This window comes from Penicillium riverlandense (assembly GCF_028828495.1).
Source record: "Penicillium riverlandense strain IBT 135883 chromosome Unknown utg000002l_segment0_segment0, whole genome shotgun sequence".
NCBI lineage: Eukaryota > Fungi > Ascomycota > Eurotiomycetes > Eurotiales > Aspergillaceae > Penicillium > Penicillium riverlandense.
In genome coordinates this window covers 1,081,098-1,098,138 of record NW_026643195.1, presented here as the reverse complement: position 1 = coordinate 1,098,138, position 17,041 = coordinate 1,081,098, and the positions used below count along the sequence as shown (strand labels likewise).

General features: G+C 53.7%; 7 protein-coding genes across 7 annotated transcripts; 3 read left to right on the top strand and 4 right to left on the bottom strand.

Moving 5' to 3' along the window:
- Window positions 1–158: 158 nt before the first annotated feature.
- On the top strand, window positions 159–1,445 carry fahA (fumarylacetoacetate hydrolase FahA; the record flags this gene model as incomplete). The annotated part of the gene is made up of 1 exon (XM_057194151.1): window positions 159–1,445. One exon carries the CDS (start codon window positions 159–161, stop codon window positions 1,443–1,445), a length of 1,287 nt encoding a protein of 428 aa, XP_057055506.1.
- Window positions 1,446–1,586: 141 nt separating this feature from the next.
- Window positions 1,587–2,258, bottom strand: maiA (maleylacetoacetate isomerase MaiA; the record flags this gene model as incomplete). The annotated part of the gene is made up of 1 exon (XM_057194150.1): window positions 1,587–2,258. One exon carries the CDS (start codon window positions 2,256–2,258, stop codon window positions 1,587–1,589), a length of 672 nt encoding a protein of 223 aa, XP_057055505.1.
- Window positions 2,259–3,988: 1,730 nt separating this feature from the next.
- Window positions 3,989–6,649, top strand: N7474_002734 (uncharacterized protein; the record flags this gene model as incomplete). Its single annotated transcript, XM_057194149.1, has 3 exons — window positions 3,989–4,199; window positions 4,248–4,914; window positions 4,966–6,649. The coding sequence occupies 3 exons, from the start codon at window positions 3,989–3,991 to the stop codon at window positions 6,647–6,649; spliced, it is 2,562 nt and encodes an 853-aa protein (XP_057055504.1).
- Window positions 6,650–6,814: 165 nt separating this feature from the next.
- On the bottom strand, window positions 6,815–10,183 carry N7474_002733 (TAPT1 family protein; the record flags this gene model as incomplete). Its single annotated transcript, XM_057194148.1, has 1 exon — window positions 6,815–10,183. The coding sequence occupies one exon, from the start codon at window positions 10,181–10,183 to the stop codon at window positions 6,815–6,817; it is 3,369 nt and encodes a 1,122-aa protein (XP_057055503.1).
- Window positions 10,184–10,343: 160 nt separating this feature from the next.
- N7474_002732 (ankyrin repeat domain-containing protein) lies at window positions 10,344–11,525 on the bottom strand (the record flags this gene model as incomplete). Its single annotated transcript, XM_057194147.1, has 1 exon — window positions 10,344–11,525. One exon carries the CDS (start codon window positions 11,523–11,525, stop codon window positions 10,344–10,346), a length of 1,182 nt encoding a protein of 393 aa, XP_057055502.1.
- A 641-nt stretch (window positions 11,526–12,166) lies between these two features.
- N7474_002731 (uncharacterized protein) lies at window positions 12,167–14,272 on the bottom strand (the record flags this gene model as incomplete). Its single annotated transcript, XM_057194146.1, has 3 exons — window positions 12,167–13,588; window positions 13,660–14,154; window positions 14,210–14,272. 3 exons carry the CDS (start codon window positions 14,270–14,272, stop codon window positions 12,167–12,169), a joined length of 1,980 nt encoding a protein of 659 aa, XP_057055501.1.
- Window positions 14,273–15,433: 1,161 nt separating this feature from the next.
- Window positions 15,434–16,758, top strand: N7474_002730 (NADH:flavin oxidoreductase/NADH oxidase; the record flags this gene model as incomplete). The annotated part of the gene is made up of 2 exons (XM_057194145.1): window positions 15,434–15,613; window positions 15,673–16,758. 2 exons carry the CDS (start codon window positions 15,434–15,436, stop codon window positions 16,756–16,758), a joined length of 1,266 nt encoding a protein of 421 aa, XP_057055500.1.
- Between the last annotated feature and the right edge of the window lie 283 nt (window positions 16,759–17,041).

The following is a 17,041-nucleotide window of genomic DNA, read 5'->3' as shown; positions in this document are numbered from 1 at the left end:
CCTCCTTACATCGCACCCAATCCATACAATCCCGGAGCGGACGGTTTCCGCTGTGCCGGAATGGGCGAGCGCAACAACCCGCAGTTAAGTACTAAAGTGCCACGCGCCTGTAAACATTATTTCCCGACGGTTCACACACACAAATACATCTTTTCATCATGGCGTCGTGGCTCCAGATTCCCAAGAACTCGCCCTTCTCGCTGGCCAACATCCCCTTCGGCATCATCTCAGCCCAGTCCGCTTCCCGGGTCCCCGCGGTTGCCGTCGGCGACTATGCCCTCAACCTGAGCGCTTTCGCCTCGTCCGGCGGATTTGCACAGCTCCCCGCTATCCAGCAGCACCTGGGCGTGTTCAACCAGCCCACTCTGAATGCCTTCGCGGCGTTGGGACGCCCCGTGCACCGCCAGGTGCGCGAGTATCTGCAGAATGTCTTCCGCGCCGACACCCAGTTCCCCCAGGTCCTGAAAGACAATGCCTCGCTGCAGCAGTCGGCCCTGCTGCCCCTGTCGCAGGTCACCAATCACGTCCCGATGCAGATTGGCGACTACACCGATTTCTATGCCGGTCTGAACCACGCTTACAACATTGGCGTGCTCTTCCGTGGGCCGGACAACGCCCTGCAGCCTAACTACAAGCACCTTCCCGTGGGTTACCACGGCCGTGCCTCATCGGTTGTGACTTCGGGCACGCCTCTGCACCGCCCCAATGGCCAGATCCTGGCCAACCCGGCCGCTACCCCCAAAGTGCCGACGTTCTCGCCGTGCAAGCGCCTTGATATTGAGCTGGAACTTGCCGCCTTCGTCAGCACGCCCAATGATCTCGGCAAGCCTGTTCCAATTGAGGAGGCCGAAGACCACATCTTCGGCCTAGTTCTCATGAATGACTGGTCTGCGCGTGACATTCAGGCCTGGGAGTACGTCCCACTGGGCCCATTCAATGCCAAGAACTTTGGCACGACCATCACGCCCTGGGTGGTCCTAATTGATGCTCTCGAGCCTTTCCGTACCACCGGCCTGGAACCAGGAAACCGCGAGTCTCTGTTGCCGTATCTGCGCGAGAAGAACGCGGCCAGCGCCTTTGATATCGCCCTCGAAGTCGAGCTGACCAACAAGGGCGGTAAGCCTACGACCATCTCGAAGACCAATGCTCGCAACCTCCTCTTCTCCTTCCCTCAGATGCTCGCTCACCACACCATCACGGGCTGTAATATGAACACCGGTGACTTGCTGGGCTCGGGTACTATTTCGGGCACGGAGCCCAAGACACAGGGCAGTCTGCTGGAACAGACCAATGGCAAGACCCCGCTGAAGCTGGAGGATGGCTCTGAGCGTCTGTTCCTCGAGGATGGCGACACGGTTGTTCTGCGCGGCGTGGCTGGCTCCGAAGGGAACTATGTCGGTTTCGGTGATTGTGCCGGCACCATCTTGCCTGCCCTCCAGCTTTAACGAGATGAAATGAAAAAGAATGGAAGTCACGTTGATGGGTCGTAAATAGAACCTTCGCAATGAATTAATTACACGAATCACTGGCATCAATCATCCATAAACTCGCTTGCTGCAATAGTGGAATGAATCAAGCCCTTATCCCTACTGCTTTACCCTGAATTCCTCTGGCGTATCCTTCTGATTCCTCCAATGCCCCGACTTTACCGCACTCTCCTCCTCCAAATGCCGCACAATCTCATTCACAACCGGAAACGCCTTCAAATCCACGCCTATCCGCTCAGCACCCCAGGCCGCCGGAACCAGACACACATCCGCCAAGGAGATCGTATCCCCAACACTAAACTTGCCCGCCGACTTGGCAGCAATAACCTCATACGCGCGCAGGCCATCTTCAATCAAATCCCTGGACCAGCCCTCCCGATCCGCGCCGAGCGGGGCCACGCGCTTCAGGATCTTGAGGTTCGTCACGGGCTGGACATCGCAGGCAATAATAGATGCGAGACTGCGCACTGTAGCGCGAGTTTCCGGGTCTGAGGGGAGAAGGGATGGTGTGTTTGGGAATGCTTCGTCGAGATATTCCAGTGCGGCGAGAGACTGGGTGATTGTCACGGGCTTGGCAGAGGCCCGCTTAACCACGAGTGCTGGGACGGTCCCTGAGGGATTGATTTCTTTGTGCTCGGCGGAGGATTGCTCGCCTTTGAGGAGATTGACGTAGACGGGTGTGAAGGCGAGGCCCTTAAGATGGAGGGCTATGCGAACCCGCGCTGAGCAGGACGAGCGGAAGTAGGTGTAGAGCGTGATTATGTCGGCCATGTTTGGACAAGTGGTGAGATGTTTAGCCTTTGTGACTGGCGTATGGGTTTATAGTTGGCGTGAATACAACCGCGGAATGAGTTCCGGGGCCGAGCTGGGGGAGGTAGCCGCTTTGCGCCGGACGGGGATACTCGGACAACTTCTTACCGGGAGCTATTAATAATAATAATAACCAATCTATTTCTCGTTCATGGTTAAAAGGGGGACCTATTAGATTATTCCGTCTGTGTAAATTCTTTCTAGCACGAGAAAGGGTTTCACCGTTATAATCTACCTCATCTCCGACTCTAAAGATACATAATCCATAGCCTTGCCTCGGGATCATACAGCTTTTTGGGGATCTCCATAGACCTGCATCGGTACCTCCTCAGAAACAAATGGATAATCACCCGGGAACGATACGATCAGGCTATTCACATAGTCTGGGGTTGGGTCTTTGCCGTCCGCATCAGTGGTCATGACCGGAGCAGAAAAAGAGATGGCGTGAGAAACTCGGAGAATTGTAGAAAGTTTGTTCGTGCGAGAACCACCATAGGTACGACGGAGAGATGATAGAGGCAATGCTGAGAAGGGTGAGGGCTATGCTGACTCCATAGGAGAGCCGGAGGATCAAGCGAGAGCATACCAAGATGCTGTAGGATGGAAAGATGGCCACAAACGTCTCAGGGGGTGTACAGTGATGCATAATTTGGCCTCGAGAATTAGCCATTGCATTGGGCATCTCAACCTTGATTTGCAACTTGATGAGTGGGAATAAATGACATGCTGCCTAGATAAGAACCCATCAGTGCGATCGTCGCATTGAGAAAGAGCTCATCCAGCGCATCGACCAGAGGTAGCGCATAATTCGATAATTTAGTAACAGCCAAACCGTTCCACTCGGCAGTCTGCAATGCTACAACGGTCGGTGGTGCGCCCCTGATAACACTGAAACTAAAGCTATTCGGGAACGCCAATTCTTTCGTATTGACCAGCCCCGTCATAATCATCTGAGTACTCACATCTTGAAATTCAGCCTGCATTCAATTCCTTCTGTGTTCATATGGAGCCAATAACCTGTTTTTGAAAGAATCCATCGCCGTCTGTTAGGAAATATCTCCATGATTGTCGTATTGTACGTGCGATGATGGGCCGCTTAGTACTAAAGAATCTTCTGCTGAGCCCATCCTCACGAATCTCATGTTTAGTGCAAGTAACCTATTCTAATTGTCGATATTAAATTTAACAATGTCGGAGGCTTGAATAAAATGACGATTGTATTAGTATTATGTCGTGCATTGCATGCAAGCTCCTGCAGGATACCGAGGTATAGCTAGATAAGTAGATTTCCATGTGGCCCGCTACACGCAGTGTGTAACCATTCAAGTAGAAACAATGCTTAGCAATATATGGCACCTACATGTAGTAAACAAGTAGTATTCTGCGAATAATATCTCTGACCCCAGCATTCAATGTTGTTGCATAAACAGACCAAGCGCGTCTGTTGTAAGCCTGAACTGCTGAGCGGTCAGCATCGGATACCGGCGGCTAAAGCCCACAGCCACGACAACCGCATTGCAACCTCCAAAGGCTCCAATTGAGTCTCGACCAACGAGCCAGACAGGCCGGTGACAGTACTAGCAGTAGCGACCGGAGTGAGTTTGCAACATTCATCCACTCACTCTCCACACTACGGAGAATTCATTACCAAGTTCTCCCTGATCCAGCCGCACAGCGACGGCCCGTTCAGCATGGATGACGGAACTCGGCCAGCCCGCCCGGACCGGCCCTACCAGCGAACCTACAAGGCATGCATTCCTTGTCGGCAACGCAAGGCCAAGTGCGACCTGGGTACCGGCCCGGATGGTTTACCTATCGGTCCACCTTGTGCGAGATGCCGGAGGGAGCTGAGGCAGTGTGTTTTTCCGGAGAAGCGCGCTTGGGAGAGGTCTCGCAAGCGAGGTTGGTTTCCGCTTCTAGTCTCTAGGGTGCGTGCTAACAGTGATGCAGCTCGGTCATCTGAGGAAAATGATGATGGTGTCTCGCCTCAACATGCGAACACAAACTCACATACTGCTCTGGACCAGTCGAATATCCAGCATTCATATCATGGCGCTGCGCCAGCTGGTAACTCGACCTACCACAACCCACAATTAACTCCCGCTGGCGAGCCGTATACTCCAAGTGCGACAAGTCCATTCCCGCCAGGATGGACCTTCGCCCGGCCTCAGAGACAGACACCCTTAGATTCAAGAGGCCGAGAGCCCATTGCTACGGACCAAAATGGCCACACCGACAACTCACCGTCACAATCATATGATCCCAATAATCGACACCGGTCCAACTCCACCCTGGCAAGCTCGATGATGCGGACGGTCGTCGCAAGTGGCAACGATGCACTGAACATCTTGTTCGAGGCTGCAACTGCGCATGACCAAGAAAATCACCTGAATGACACAACGCCCGAGTCAACTTCTGGGAATGCGTCTTTGGGGCCTAAAAAACGAACAACTCCCAGGAATTACGACAGTCCCGCGGTCTTTGAGCCGATGCCCACGGTTAGACGCCCTGTAGAAATTTCCGATGCTGCAAGAGAGACCTTGGATATATGGGAAGCATGTCGATTCGTGAAACAGGGCTGGTTTACTGCTCGAGAGGCTGTCACCTTTATTGATATGTAAGCCGCTCGGGATATCTTTTCCATGCTCATAGCTAACACTACTGCCAGGTTCTTCAAGAACATGTCTTGGCTCTCCCCAATTTTGACTGATTTCTACGCCAATCATAATAATCACTACTTGCTAATCTCTCGAGAGCCGGTGTTATGCTGTACCATACTTATGATTTCTTCTCGATATCATATTCTGCCCGGGGCAGGCGGCGAATCCAGAAACTTTTTCATTCACCACCGACTCTGGCAGCATTGCCAACAGTTAACGATGCGACTCATCTTCGGTCAAGAAAAGTCCACCAAGTCCAAAGTCCGAAGCCTGGGGACCGTCGAAGCACTTCTTCTCATGTCGGAGTGGCATCCTCGCTCCCTACATTTTCCTCCTGAAACGGACGGGTGGGATGACGATCTGATCTCTCCCTGCCTGGATTCGAAACATTCAGGGAACGGAGACAATAACTCCGCGAGCCGATGGGTGGAAGATATGATCGAGCCCGCCAGGAGATCAGACCAGATGTCCTGGATGCTTCTCGGGTGCGGGCTCTCTCTTGCACATGAACTGGGCATCTTCGACAATGACAATAGCGATATTCAGTGTTCCACCGAAGAAGAACAGCAATGGGCTGACCAAATGACCCTGCGCAGACAGCGCGTCCAGCGTCTTCTATACGTGTATATCAACCAGCTCGCCTGGCGCATAGGATGCATGTCTCCAATCCCGCAGTCTCTCAACCACGCCATCCTGGGAGGCCGCCGACCCCGCGGACTCAGCCAACCAGGCAACACCTGGCTCACGTTCATGGACTCGTGGATCGAGTTAACCAAGCTCGCCAAATCAGTGACGGACATGTTCTTCCCATCAGCCGTCTTCTCGCGACAACAGCTGCTTACGGGCCGATACGTTGGCCTTCTAGAACATTTCCGGCCGCTGCTCAACCAGTGGAAGGACAAGTACCTGCAGCCCCAAGTCCTGGACAAAGCATTCTACAACGACCTCTTCATCGAATACAACTTCGTGCGCGTGTACACTCACTCAGTGGGCATGCAGGCCGTCGTGGAACGCGCCGTGGCAGACACAGAGCCAAACCACTTCGACGAAATGCGGCCTATGACCATCGACCCCACAGATTACGAATACATCCAGGAAGTCATCGACGGATGCTGCCAGATTCTCCAGAAAGTGACCCATCTGGCCGAGGCAGGGGCGCTGCGTTTCTCGCCGGTGCGCATTGTGCTGCGCATCACCAGCGCCTCGATCTTCCTGATGAAGGCGCTCAGTCTCGGCACGCGGCATGCAAAGCTCCAAGAGGCGCTGGAGATTCTGGAAAAAGCAATCGATGCGCTCAAGTCCAATGCCCTTGACGACGTCCACCTGAGTACCCGCTACGCAGCCCTGTTAGACATGCACGTCTCGCGCTTACGGCGCAATCTCCTGGCATCGTCGAAAGTCATGAAAAACAGTCGAGGCACAACGCGACGATCCTCGATGGGTCCTCCGCCTTGGCCGGATCATACCAGCAATACTAATGCAGAGCGTGCAAATCCGATGGGCACGCCTGCGTCGCAGGATTTGACGCCCGAGCTGGGGTTCATGCCTTCGTTGAATGACATGGCGGGTGACGAGTGGCTTTCGCTTCCATTTGATCCTTCCATGGCCCCGTTTGGGATCAGCAGTAGCGGCGGGCAGTTTCCTATGTATGAGGGGGGTGGCCTAGATTTCATTTGGAATCTGCCGTCTTGAATGAGATGGTGGTGTTTTGTATGATGGAGATGTTGATACATTATTATGCATAGCGCAATAGCTCTAATATTGAAAAATTCATGATGATTATGGCGCTTACTATGCTATACAACAAGACATCACAGATGCATCTAGATTACACGAAATCACCAAACCGCCTACTCACTACCAAATCTTCTTAGCAACCATCTCATACCGCTGCACATGGTCGATATTCATATCCCCGTCCTTATTCTTGTCTCGCTCTTCTTTCTCCTTGAGGCGCCGGAGACCGTCAGGGTCATCCGCATAAATCCATCGACGCCTCTCATCGCCCACTTCCACCATGCCCCAGCCGCCGACACGGCGACTGCCTTCCACAGCAAACTCGCGCTGGCGTGGAGCCGAAGATCCATTGGCTGTCTGAGCATGAGACGAGGAATGGGCAGGCGGGGCCTCGTTTTCAGATCCGTTCATCTTACGATAGCGGGAGCGGGAGAAGGCAAGAAGGACCATGCCCAGGAGGATCTTGAGAATGAGCAGGACCACAAATCCAGTGATGATCAGGATGACGGTGAAGATCTGCACTGACTGCGCGGGGGTAGGGATGAGGTTGGCGAGGACGGTGCGGACGAAGGTATTGAAGTGCGCGGCGGAGGCGGGCAGAAGGGTCCGCAGACTCAAAGGCGGTGCGGACGGGATGGGCACCGGGGCGTAATGATCGTGGATGGTTGAAAGAGAGGCGGAACCCATTGCGGTGGACGAGGGATGCTGGGGTAGCAGGGAGGCGAGGAACATCTGGTATGTTTGCACGGAGACCCGGACAAACAGGCAGGACAGCGGGATGACAGGGAGACCAAGACGGCGGGTGAGATTATGATCGCCAAAGGCATTGGTGTAGTAGTCTTTGGCGAGCAAGTCAAGGAACCGGCCATATATGGCGGGACGAGTGTTGTTAAACTTGTTGATGTAGGCATGCTTTAGCCAATCCACAAGCATCTCCGACCCAAGAACCACCATAAAGGGGCCCAGAACTTGTGCCAGCATCGGGAGGAAAGAATTGGCATTGCTCAGAGACGACAGGATTGACGAGGGAAAGAAGGTGAAAGATTGAGGTATGATAGACGAAGCGGTCCGAGGCGGTGTTGACAGAGGTGTGCTGTTGGTGGCAGTGGACGAGGACTGGCTGGAAAGGCTGGATCCGAGCCCCAGGTCACCAACGAAGTTGAACGCCCCTTGTTCCACGATATTGCGAGAGGCAATAATGGTGAGCATCAGCCAGAGTTGGAATCGCTCCACGACGTCCGCGCAGGTGAGTTGGAAGAGATTTTCTTTCTCAAACTTGCGGAAGACGGTAGATTTGATCTCCACGAACTGATTTGACATGAGTAGCGTGATCAGAGCGTTGGAGTACGCGTTCACTGCCACGTTGAGTGTCATGACCTGGTAAAAGAGTGATATGGAATGTGTCACGGTATAGACCAGGGCAAGCAAAAATAGCCCGAAAGGACGAAAAATCTTGCTGCGTCCATCAGGTCGCCGTTCAAGTGCTTCCCGTGAGAAGAGACACTCAAGGACATCCTGTCCAATAGCAGCCAACAGCCGGTCACTCACTTCCAACACGTTGTAAATCACGTACAACTTAATAGCCGCCTGTCCTCGAATCCAGTGATACATCCGACTCGCATCGAAATACATCAAACCACAACAAGTGGCTACCATGAGAAGGCCAGTCAATATATCGGCCTTGTCATCGGGTAGCAACGCCGAAGGCATCGATTTCTGCCTTCGATGATGGTGATGATGCTTGCGAGCCTCGGAAGGACGGTGTCTCCGTGAAGAGTCTCTGTGCCGATGCTTGAATTCTCGGTCTACCGAAGTAGATTCTGGCGCCACCGAGGAGCTAGATGCTAGTCGATGGGTTGCGTCGGGCTCGCTTCCTCGTCTTTCATCTGCATGGTCCGTAGACGATTGGGTCTTTCTTTGCCAGACTCGTCCAACTCCATTTAGAACGAAGTTCCAGATAAATCGAATTTCAGCTTCCAGGTTCATCACCCAAGACTCGACCAATATATAGACAGCTTTGGCGAATCGAAGAGGGAGAATGGTGAACGAGTGGAGCCATGAATCGAGACACGCGAGGGCGCCAAACCAGAGCACCTGCTCCAATTCTAGAGGCAGTCGAAGAAAGTTCATCAGCCTCTCAAGCTTCACATGTGCCGATTCGTAAGGAAAGTCGCTTGTTGCAGAGCGATGAATATACAATGGAGATGGGCGACCCGACGCGAGCTCGAGCTGGAGGTATGTAGGTATTGAAACGGGTGGCAGTGGGTATGGTGGCAGTGGAGAGGACATGGGCGTCTCAATGATCTGGGGCGACGGGCCGAGATGGCCCTTGGACTCGCGATCCATATGATTTGTTGTGGGCCGGTCTTGTTTTGGCCGTGAAGCCCAAGTTTGTGCCAACCGTTCATTGTTAGGTGAAAGAGGTAATGGCCGTCGCAAAGAAGCAGGTGTTGAAAAGGTGCGTGATGTTTGGGGTCGATTCCGAGCAGATGGAGGAATGGGTTGCCGAGTGGTCACCGGGCTCGCTGGTGCAGATGCTTCTTCAAGGAGGATATCTTTACCTGGCCGAGTCTCCAGTGCGCTATCCGTGACATTTGTCTGTGCACTGGTAGGTGCTTGTTCGTTATCCGGTAACTCGGGTCGAGAAATTACACCATTGATGTAGGCGTAATCCGAAACCACTCTTCTGCCGGTCTCTGCCTCTGGTGTTGCAACGCGGTAGGGAATCGAGTCCGGTGACGACGTGAGTTCCTGGATCTTCGCTGGAGATAGTTTTATCACTTTTTCCTTTTCTCCGGCCGGTTGCGATGACCCGTCCCTGGTCAGCTCTGCCAGGGCCGCCGTGATCTTCTGGCCTTCCAAAACATCCACGACCGATGACCGACCAGTATTCGTTGTATCGTCATGGGTATGTTCGATGAGGATTCCCAGACCTTGGTCCGGCGATTCCGCTGGCTGGAACTCTTTATGGATCCCATTCGTGGAGTGCCAGTCCGACGAGGATGTGCCATTCGCTTCGATGGGGTCCTTCAAGTCAAACTCTCGTGTCATATCTTCCTCGTCTGCAGGAATATCGGGCCAGGCTGAAGTTTCCATGCTATCCTTGTCCGGTGGATGCGGTGACGTTGCATCTTTCCCAGAAGACTTCGCATTCCCATTAAATCCGTTATCCAGTCTGTTCCCAGCAGCGTCCTGACTACCCTTTGAGATAGCACTCATGGTGTCTGGTAAAGTCAACGCGCGGGGCTTGACTTGTCGATGTTCACCATTCATCCGGACGACTGCGGAGATATCTCGACGTGCATTATCCAGGGCCGCGTCGCAGATCGGAAGGACGAAAGCCGTGGCGCGATCAAGCTTGGCGAGGGTTCGACTACGGCAAAAGCATGTAGGCGCGACCGATTCAGTTGGTGGCGACGTATCAGGCGTCTGCAGCTGCAAGGGAGAAGGAGAGTGAGGGTGATGCAACGGGGAAGATAAGAAGATCATCGGGGATTATCTGGCCCGTCGCATGTGTTGCCTCAGGCAGAAATTAGTATAGTTAACCATCCAACTACCGAGGGAGGTATATACAACTTGCTTTGCTAACTAACTATACGACTATAAAGCAGGTTCCATAGCTTTTATTTCAATCAGATAGCTAATGGATTTAGGAATCACCTCCCCCAATTTCTAATACCTCAACCACAGCTTGGTGACCTTTTACTTTGGCCGTTTCCAGGGCAGCAGCGTCTACCTCAACTCCATATTCAAGCATAAGCTTCACAACGCCCAGATGTCCCTTCAGTGCAGCTTGCTGAAGCGGTGTCTCCGGAGGAGTCGATGTGCTCAAGGGCTGCTTGTCCACCCCATGCTCCAGCAAAACCCGCACTACATCTGCGCGGCCACCACACGCCGCATTATGCAATGCGCGCCAGCCATCTTGATCCCTCGATTCAGTAAATGCCCCCTTCTCAAGGAGAAACTTGACGACTTCTGTGTAGCCGGCCCCCGAGGCTAGCATCAGAGGCGTCTCGAGCTCATCGGTGAGCGCTTCTGAATCGGCGCGATGATGCAGCAGATATTTGACCATATCCAAGCTGCCAACAAGAGCTGCACAATGTAGAACAGTGCGGCCATCTGAGCCGCGTAGTTCGGTTGACATTACTTCTTCGTGAAGAATCTTCACAACACCGTCGTGGCCCTCGGCCATTGCTATGTGGATGGGGGTATCTCCATGATAGGTGCGGTCCCATGGGCGGGCACCGTAGTCCAATAGAAGTTTGGTCATGGTCTCGTTTCCAGCGCGAGCAGCCGCATGGAGCGGGGTATGGCCATCGTCCTCGTGCGGAAAGTTTCTATCTGCATCACTCTCCAGCAGGAGTTTTGCAATAGAGACCCTATCAGAAACCACTGCATGGGCGAGAGCGTAGGGGCAAGTGGGATCAGCACCCGAGGCGATTAACAGCCGCACCATATCCTCATATCCAAGGGCCACCGCAACCATTAGAAGGTCCGGGATATCTGGGACGAAACCCAGGTCAACCAAGACTTGCACCGTGGCCAAGTCATTGTCCTTGATCAGGAGTAGGAATGCATCGAAAATGTGATCAGTGTCTATCTCATCGATGTCACCGCTCTTCAGAAGTTTTTGTATTGCCGGTATTTGTCTTTTGCGGGTAGCCCATACTAGTGCAGAGCCGCCCTTGTTGATGTTGACCGAGTAGAGGCGGTTGTTCAGGAGAGCGTAAAAGCCTCGGCTTGTTTGAGCCAGCGCGTTGATATCTGCTTCTGACCGGAGAGCGCGGGTGATGAGATCCATCAGCTCCGGTGGGAGGTCTAACAATGACATCTCGTGCGCTGGTAACAGATACAAGAAATGCAAGTGTTTTTGTGGAATGATTGAGCGGAGCAGATTGACTCAGCCTTGCGACCAGACAACTAACTAGTCAACTAGTCGTGATTGTGGTCCCAGGACCACAAAACAAAAGGATTGAGAGTCGGTGTGAGAAGGATTGGGAGGGAAAGCGACTCAAGGGGCTGGAATGAAGTCAACTGAATGTTCCTGTTAATTTGCAGAAGCAACAAACCATACTTAACAGGGTGTTCCAAAAGTCTGACACCTCTAACTACCGCCTAGTGAGTGACGAGTTTCAGACTTTTGGGAACACCACTCTACATGTACATACCGACCATCTACGACATTTAAGCCAAGCAAGATCAAATACTGTGGTAGATCCAGATCATATTCCAAGCAAAAGATCCATCATAGACACCGTCAAACCGCCAAAACAAAAAGGCCCGTGGGTATGGAATATGTACAACAATCTCCAGACTCGCTCGTTGGTCATGAAGGGGTATTAACAGGGAGAGTGTGAATCCTTCCGATCCGGTCATCAGGGACAACAACCGTAGACAGAGCCAGCTCGATGCAGTTGGTCATTCATAAAACGACGTTCTTTTTTCTCTTTCTTTTGGCAGCACCACCTCAGCTCAGAACTGGTCTGTGTTTGCGCGAGTAAACCCATATCCCTGGGGAGTACCATTGTTGGCACTGCGGTTCATGGCAGAGGGAGAGGCGGTGTTCGCGCGTGTGAAGGGTTGGTAGCCTGATGGCGCGGCTGGTATTGGCCGAGATGGTGGTGGGCGGGGTGGGCCCATCGATGTTGGGCTATAGGCTGCATACCCGCCGCCACCGCTACTGCTGCCTCCTTGTTGAGGACCCGGGGTGCTGCTCTGGCTGAGAGGTGTGAAATTTCGAGGTGGTGGTCGGACTGCTGGTCCGCCTGATGACGGGGGAGGGGTTCCGCGGTAGCTTGCCGGGGTCATAGATCGCGCCGTGGGGCCAGTGCTCATGGGCGGAGGCGTTCCCCCTGTGCTGGCTGGCGTGAAAGATCTTTGGTAGGGACCGGCCTGCGGGCGAGGGGTACCGCGTTGGCTCATTGGGGTTCCAGATCGGGCGTAATAGTCATCTTCTCCGCCATAGGCAGCACCAGGAGCGCCATATGCATCATAGCCAGTTGGGTTTTCGTCTCGACTAAAGTAGTCATCAGAAATGGAAGCTCCGGGTGCGTGTGACTGAGAAGCATAGGGGTCGGTGACTGGGCTGAACGCGCGATATTGGCCAGGTCCGGGGGTACTGTCGGTCAAGTTGCGATATCCCGGCCCAGGGCTGTTGCGGCCAGACTCGTTGGCAAATGGTGGCGGACCAGGAGTACCTCGAGATCTGGGAGGTTGAATGGAGGCCGGCAGAGGAGGAACTGGTGGCGCCGGCGAGTTCTGGCGGTCCAGAGGGCTGTATCCCATCATCGCCGCATGACCTGTCAACGAAGCCGATTCGGAATAAGCCGATGACTGAGTGGTTGTTCGAGTGAGTGGCGGCCTAAAATCAAGGCCGCCCTCCAGGTTTGGAAGAGTGGGATTCTGCTCTGGGGCAGCAGAATTCGATCGCGAGTAAGGTGACTCCAGGTTTGGCAGGGTAGGGTTCTGTTCTGGGGCGAAAGAATTTGATCGGGTGTAAGGCGGCAGCGTGGTCATGGTGGTGCTGCGCGATATAGTAGCCACGGTTGGACCCTTGTCTTGGTCGAGAGACGGCAGCGTCGGTTTCGTATCTGAACTCGCCAGACTCGGTTGAGTGGGAGTGCGTTCTTGCAGCATAAAGCCCTTTTGCAGAGCCTTGTCGACTTTGCGCTGCACAATCCGCTTCAGCCGAGTGCTAATCTTGCGGCGACAATACCTGGTCAGGGTACCATCTTCGGCCGGGATATGGTGGAACAGGTAGATCAGGTAGAGCACAATTGCCGAGGCCAGCCTCAAAGCCGAGATGATCCAAATGACCACCGTGAAGAGCATACCGAGCAACACCACCAGCTGGAGGACGTTTTCGTCGGCCATAATTTGGAGGTTGTTGAAGAACTGGCTGATTCCCGAAGCGTCGTCGTCATTATGGGCATTTTGGCCCCCGGGAGAAGATCCATCTTGGCCACCGAATACAGGGTGATGCCGTTAAGGACCTGCCGCGGCCCATCGGCGAACACCGTCGTCATCCACGAATGAAAAGAGAAGTACGAGTACAGGGCGACGTACTCCGCACCCTTTTTACTCTTTGTCAGTTCCGCGAAGACCAGGTATCGCTTCCAGCCACGGCCTTTGGAGCCAAAGATGCGGAAACTTTGAACGCGGACCGCGAGAGGGTCCATATAACTGCGCGTGATGCTGCCCGAGCGCATCGCACGAATCGCGTTCATCCAACGGTAGACCAAGAGAGCGAACGAGAAGAGGATACAAGCAGCAAAGATCCATCGCGAGATGTAGAATGGGATGGCCGGTTTGATTCGACCGGCCCATCGGGAGAAGGCGATCAGATTGACTGCGGTGAACGTGTCGACCCCATAGACAGCCAATGAGACAAATAGAAAAACCCAAAGGAAGAAGTAGGAAAAGGGTGTCAAGCAAGATTCGGATTTGAAGTCGTCCAGATTCTGGAGCTGTCAGTCAATAACGCACAAGTACCGTCCACTTTCATTGCCCACGTACCACATAATCCCATTTTTCCTCCAACTTGGCATGACCCTTTTCGCGATCTCCACAGCAAGACATGGTCGGAATGAGCCTGGTCCTGCCAGGAAGCGATCGAGAGGGGGCAAACGGGAGGGGAGATCACAGATGGATAAATATGGACTTTCCTCGGACCAGCCGGGCAAAGTCACGCATCGAACGGGCGAGACGGACGGGAAATCTGAAGTATGGAAGTTCCGGCAAAAGAGAGCGACCGAATAAATGGGTGTTTTAGAGGCGAGAATGGCGCATTACGGCGGGAGGCCGAACAAAGGAATGTTGAAGGGACCAGGTCGAGTCGCAACTGACGCAAGTTCCACGCAGCGGCTGGAAGATCAGGACAAGGGCTGTTTCAGAGCGGCCTGCGCTGCAGTTGTTGTATGCAGTTGTGATTGACGTGCCGGGCGCTTGGAGTGGTCCCTTTGCGATCGCAGGCGCTAACCAGGGGCAGATGGGATTCGACGAGATCTCGATGGTGGAGAAAGAATGTGGGCTGTAATGCGGCTAGATGAAAGAACGAGTGTGGGTAGGGATGGTGCAAGACAGAATGAATGTCGTGTGAGACGGACAAAGAGAGCGTGTGTGGAAGAGGAAGAGCAGAGCAGAGCAGAGCAGAAGCGATGAAACACAGGGGTGGAGAAGGGGTTCGTCTTAGGGCTGATTGATCGTCAGTCGGTGAAGGGAAAGCTATGGATCGTAGGACTATGACAAGATGATCATGATTATAATTATTATTATTATACTATTCTCGCGATTCTGATCAGCTACGACTCCTATTATTCCTCCTATCACTCTCCCGCTTCCTCTTCACTATCGCCGTCAAAAAAGGGGCACCTCTCCACCCGTTGCAACAACAATGGAACGCTAGCGGGGACCAGTCAGCGCCTCTCGTTTGCCCGCCAGCGACTCGCGTAAACCCGTCACTCCCGCCGTCTCGGGCCCAATGAATGAATTGAATTTAGCCTCGCGGAATCCCGTCACTTTATTTTTTATACGGAGCACATCCAACATAGGATGCAACTATTCGGACTTCTACCCGATACTTTTCTTTGGCGGATGCTGCTCCCGACCATAGCTGATAATGGTGACGTCGGCACACCAGCGCATTTATAAGCCGGTGGAGCAGGACGGACAAGCTTTCAGGCCTACATAAATGCTTAGTTGCATCCCACCTACATACTTCCCTCATACTCTCTCGCGACTATGGCCCAACCTAATCACCCCGACATCGCGAATAAGCCCGCCGAGGGTATCTCCTACTTCACCCCGGCCCAAGTGCCTCCGGCCGGATCGGCCGCGATCCCGCAATCCGATGGATCGCAGCCTCCCAAGCTCTTCCAGCCCATGAAGGTGCGGGGGTTGACCTTCCAGAACCGAATTGGGGTAAGTGTGTTTGGTCAATGTGGTATTGGAGGACTATTAGCTGATATATTGCTTGACAGCTTTCTCCGCTCTGCCAATACAGCGCCGACGATGGACACATGACGGACTGGCACATGGCGCATCTGGGCGGCATTGCCCAGCGCGGGGCCGGGTTCATCATGGTCGAAGCCACCGCCGTGCAGCCGGAAGGCCGCATCACCCCACAAGACCACGGCCTGTGGAAGGACTCGCAGATCGAACCGCTCCGTCGCGTCGTCGAATTCGTGCACAGCCAGAACCAGCATATCGGCATCCAGCTGGCGCATGCGGGCCGCAAAGCGAGCACCGTCGCCCCCTGGTTGAGCATGGGCGACATGGCGACCGCCGCGGTCGGCGGATGGCCGGACAATGTCAAGGGTCCGACCGACGTGCCCTTTACCGATCGGTTCCCGATCCCAAAGGCCATGACCAAATCCGATATCGAGGATTTCAAGCGGGACTACGTGGCTGCGCTGAAGCGTGCCATCAAGGCCGGCGTGGACTTTGTGGAAATCCACAATGCGCACGGATACCTGCTCATGAGCTTCCTTTCTCCCGCGACAAACACCCGCACCGATGAGTACGGCGGCAGCTTCGAGAATCGCACTCGTCTGTCCATGGAGATTGCCAAGCTGACTCGCGAGAACGTGCCCAAGGATATGCCCGTGTTTCTGCGTGTCTCGGCGACCGACTGGCTGGAGGAGGTGAAGCCCAACGAACCCAGCTGGCGTGTGGAGGATACTGTTCGTTTTGCACAGGCGCTGGCTGAGAGCGGGAATATCGATGTCCTGGATATCAGCAGTGGCGGCAACCACCAGGAGCAGCACATCCACGCCAAGGCGGGCTTCCAGGCTCCCTTTGCCATAGAGGTTAAGAAGGCTGTTGGGGATCGCATCCAGGTTGGTTCCGTCGGGATGATCGGCAATGCTTCTCTGGCCAATTCCCTGTTGGAGAACAACGGGCTGGATTTCGTGCTTATCGGTCGTGGGTTCCAGAAGAACCCTGGACTGGTCTGGACTTGGGCCGAGGAATTGGATGTGGAAATCTCCATGGCCAACCAGATCCGATGGGGGTTTTCGAGCCGGGGAGGTGGTGTGTACCTGAAGAAAACACAGGATAAGACGTAGATATGTTTGACTAGAACATGGTGAATGAAAAACACTACTGAATACTTAGGGCGGTATATTCGGTTTATAAATTTCCCGTAGTAACTATAAAAACCATGAAGGTTCTACCATAGTAAGCCAGCCCAAGTAACGGAGATAATTACCCTAATGATCGGTGGCAAAGCACCTCCGTCTCCACCGGAGCTTCTGTAGTGGGACCCCTCAGTCATACCGGGAGTATAAACGAACCGCTCGACTCCCTCCATTTTGCTGAACACGAAGCAAAACAACACATCCACAAAAT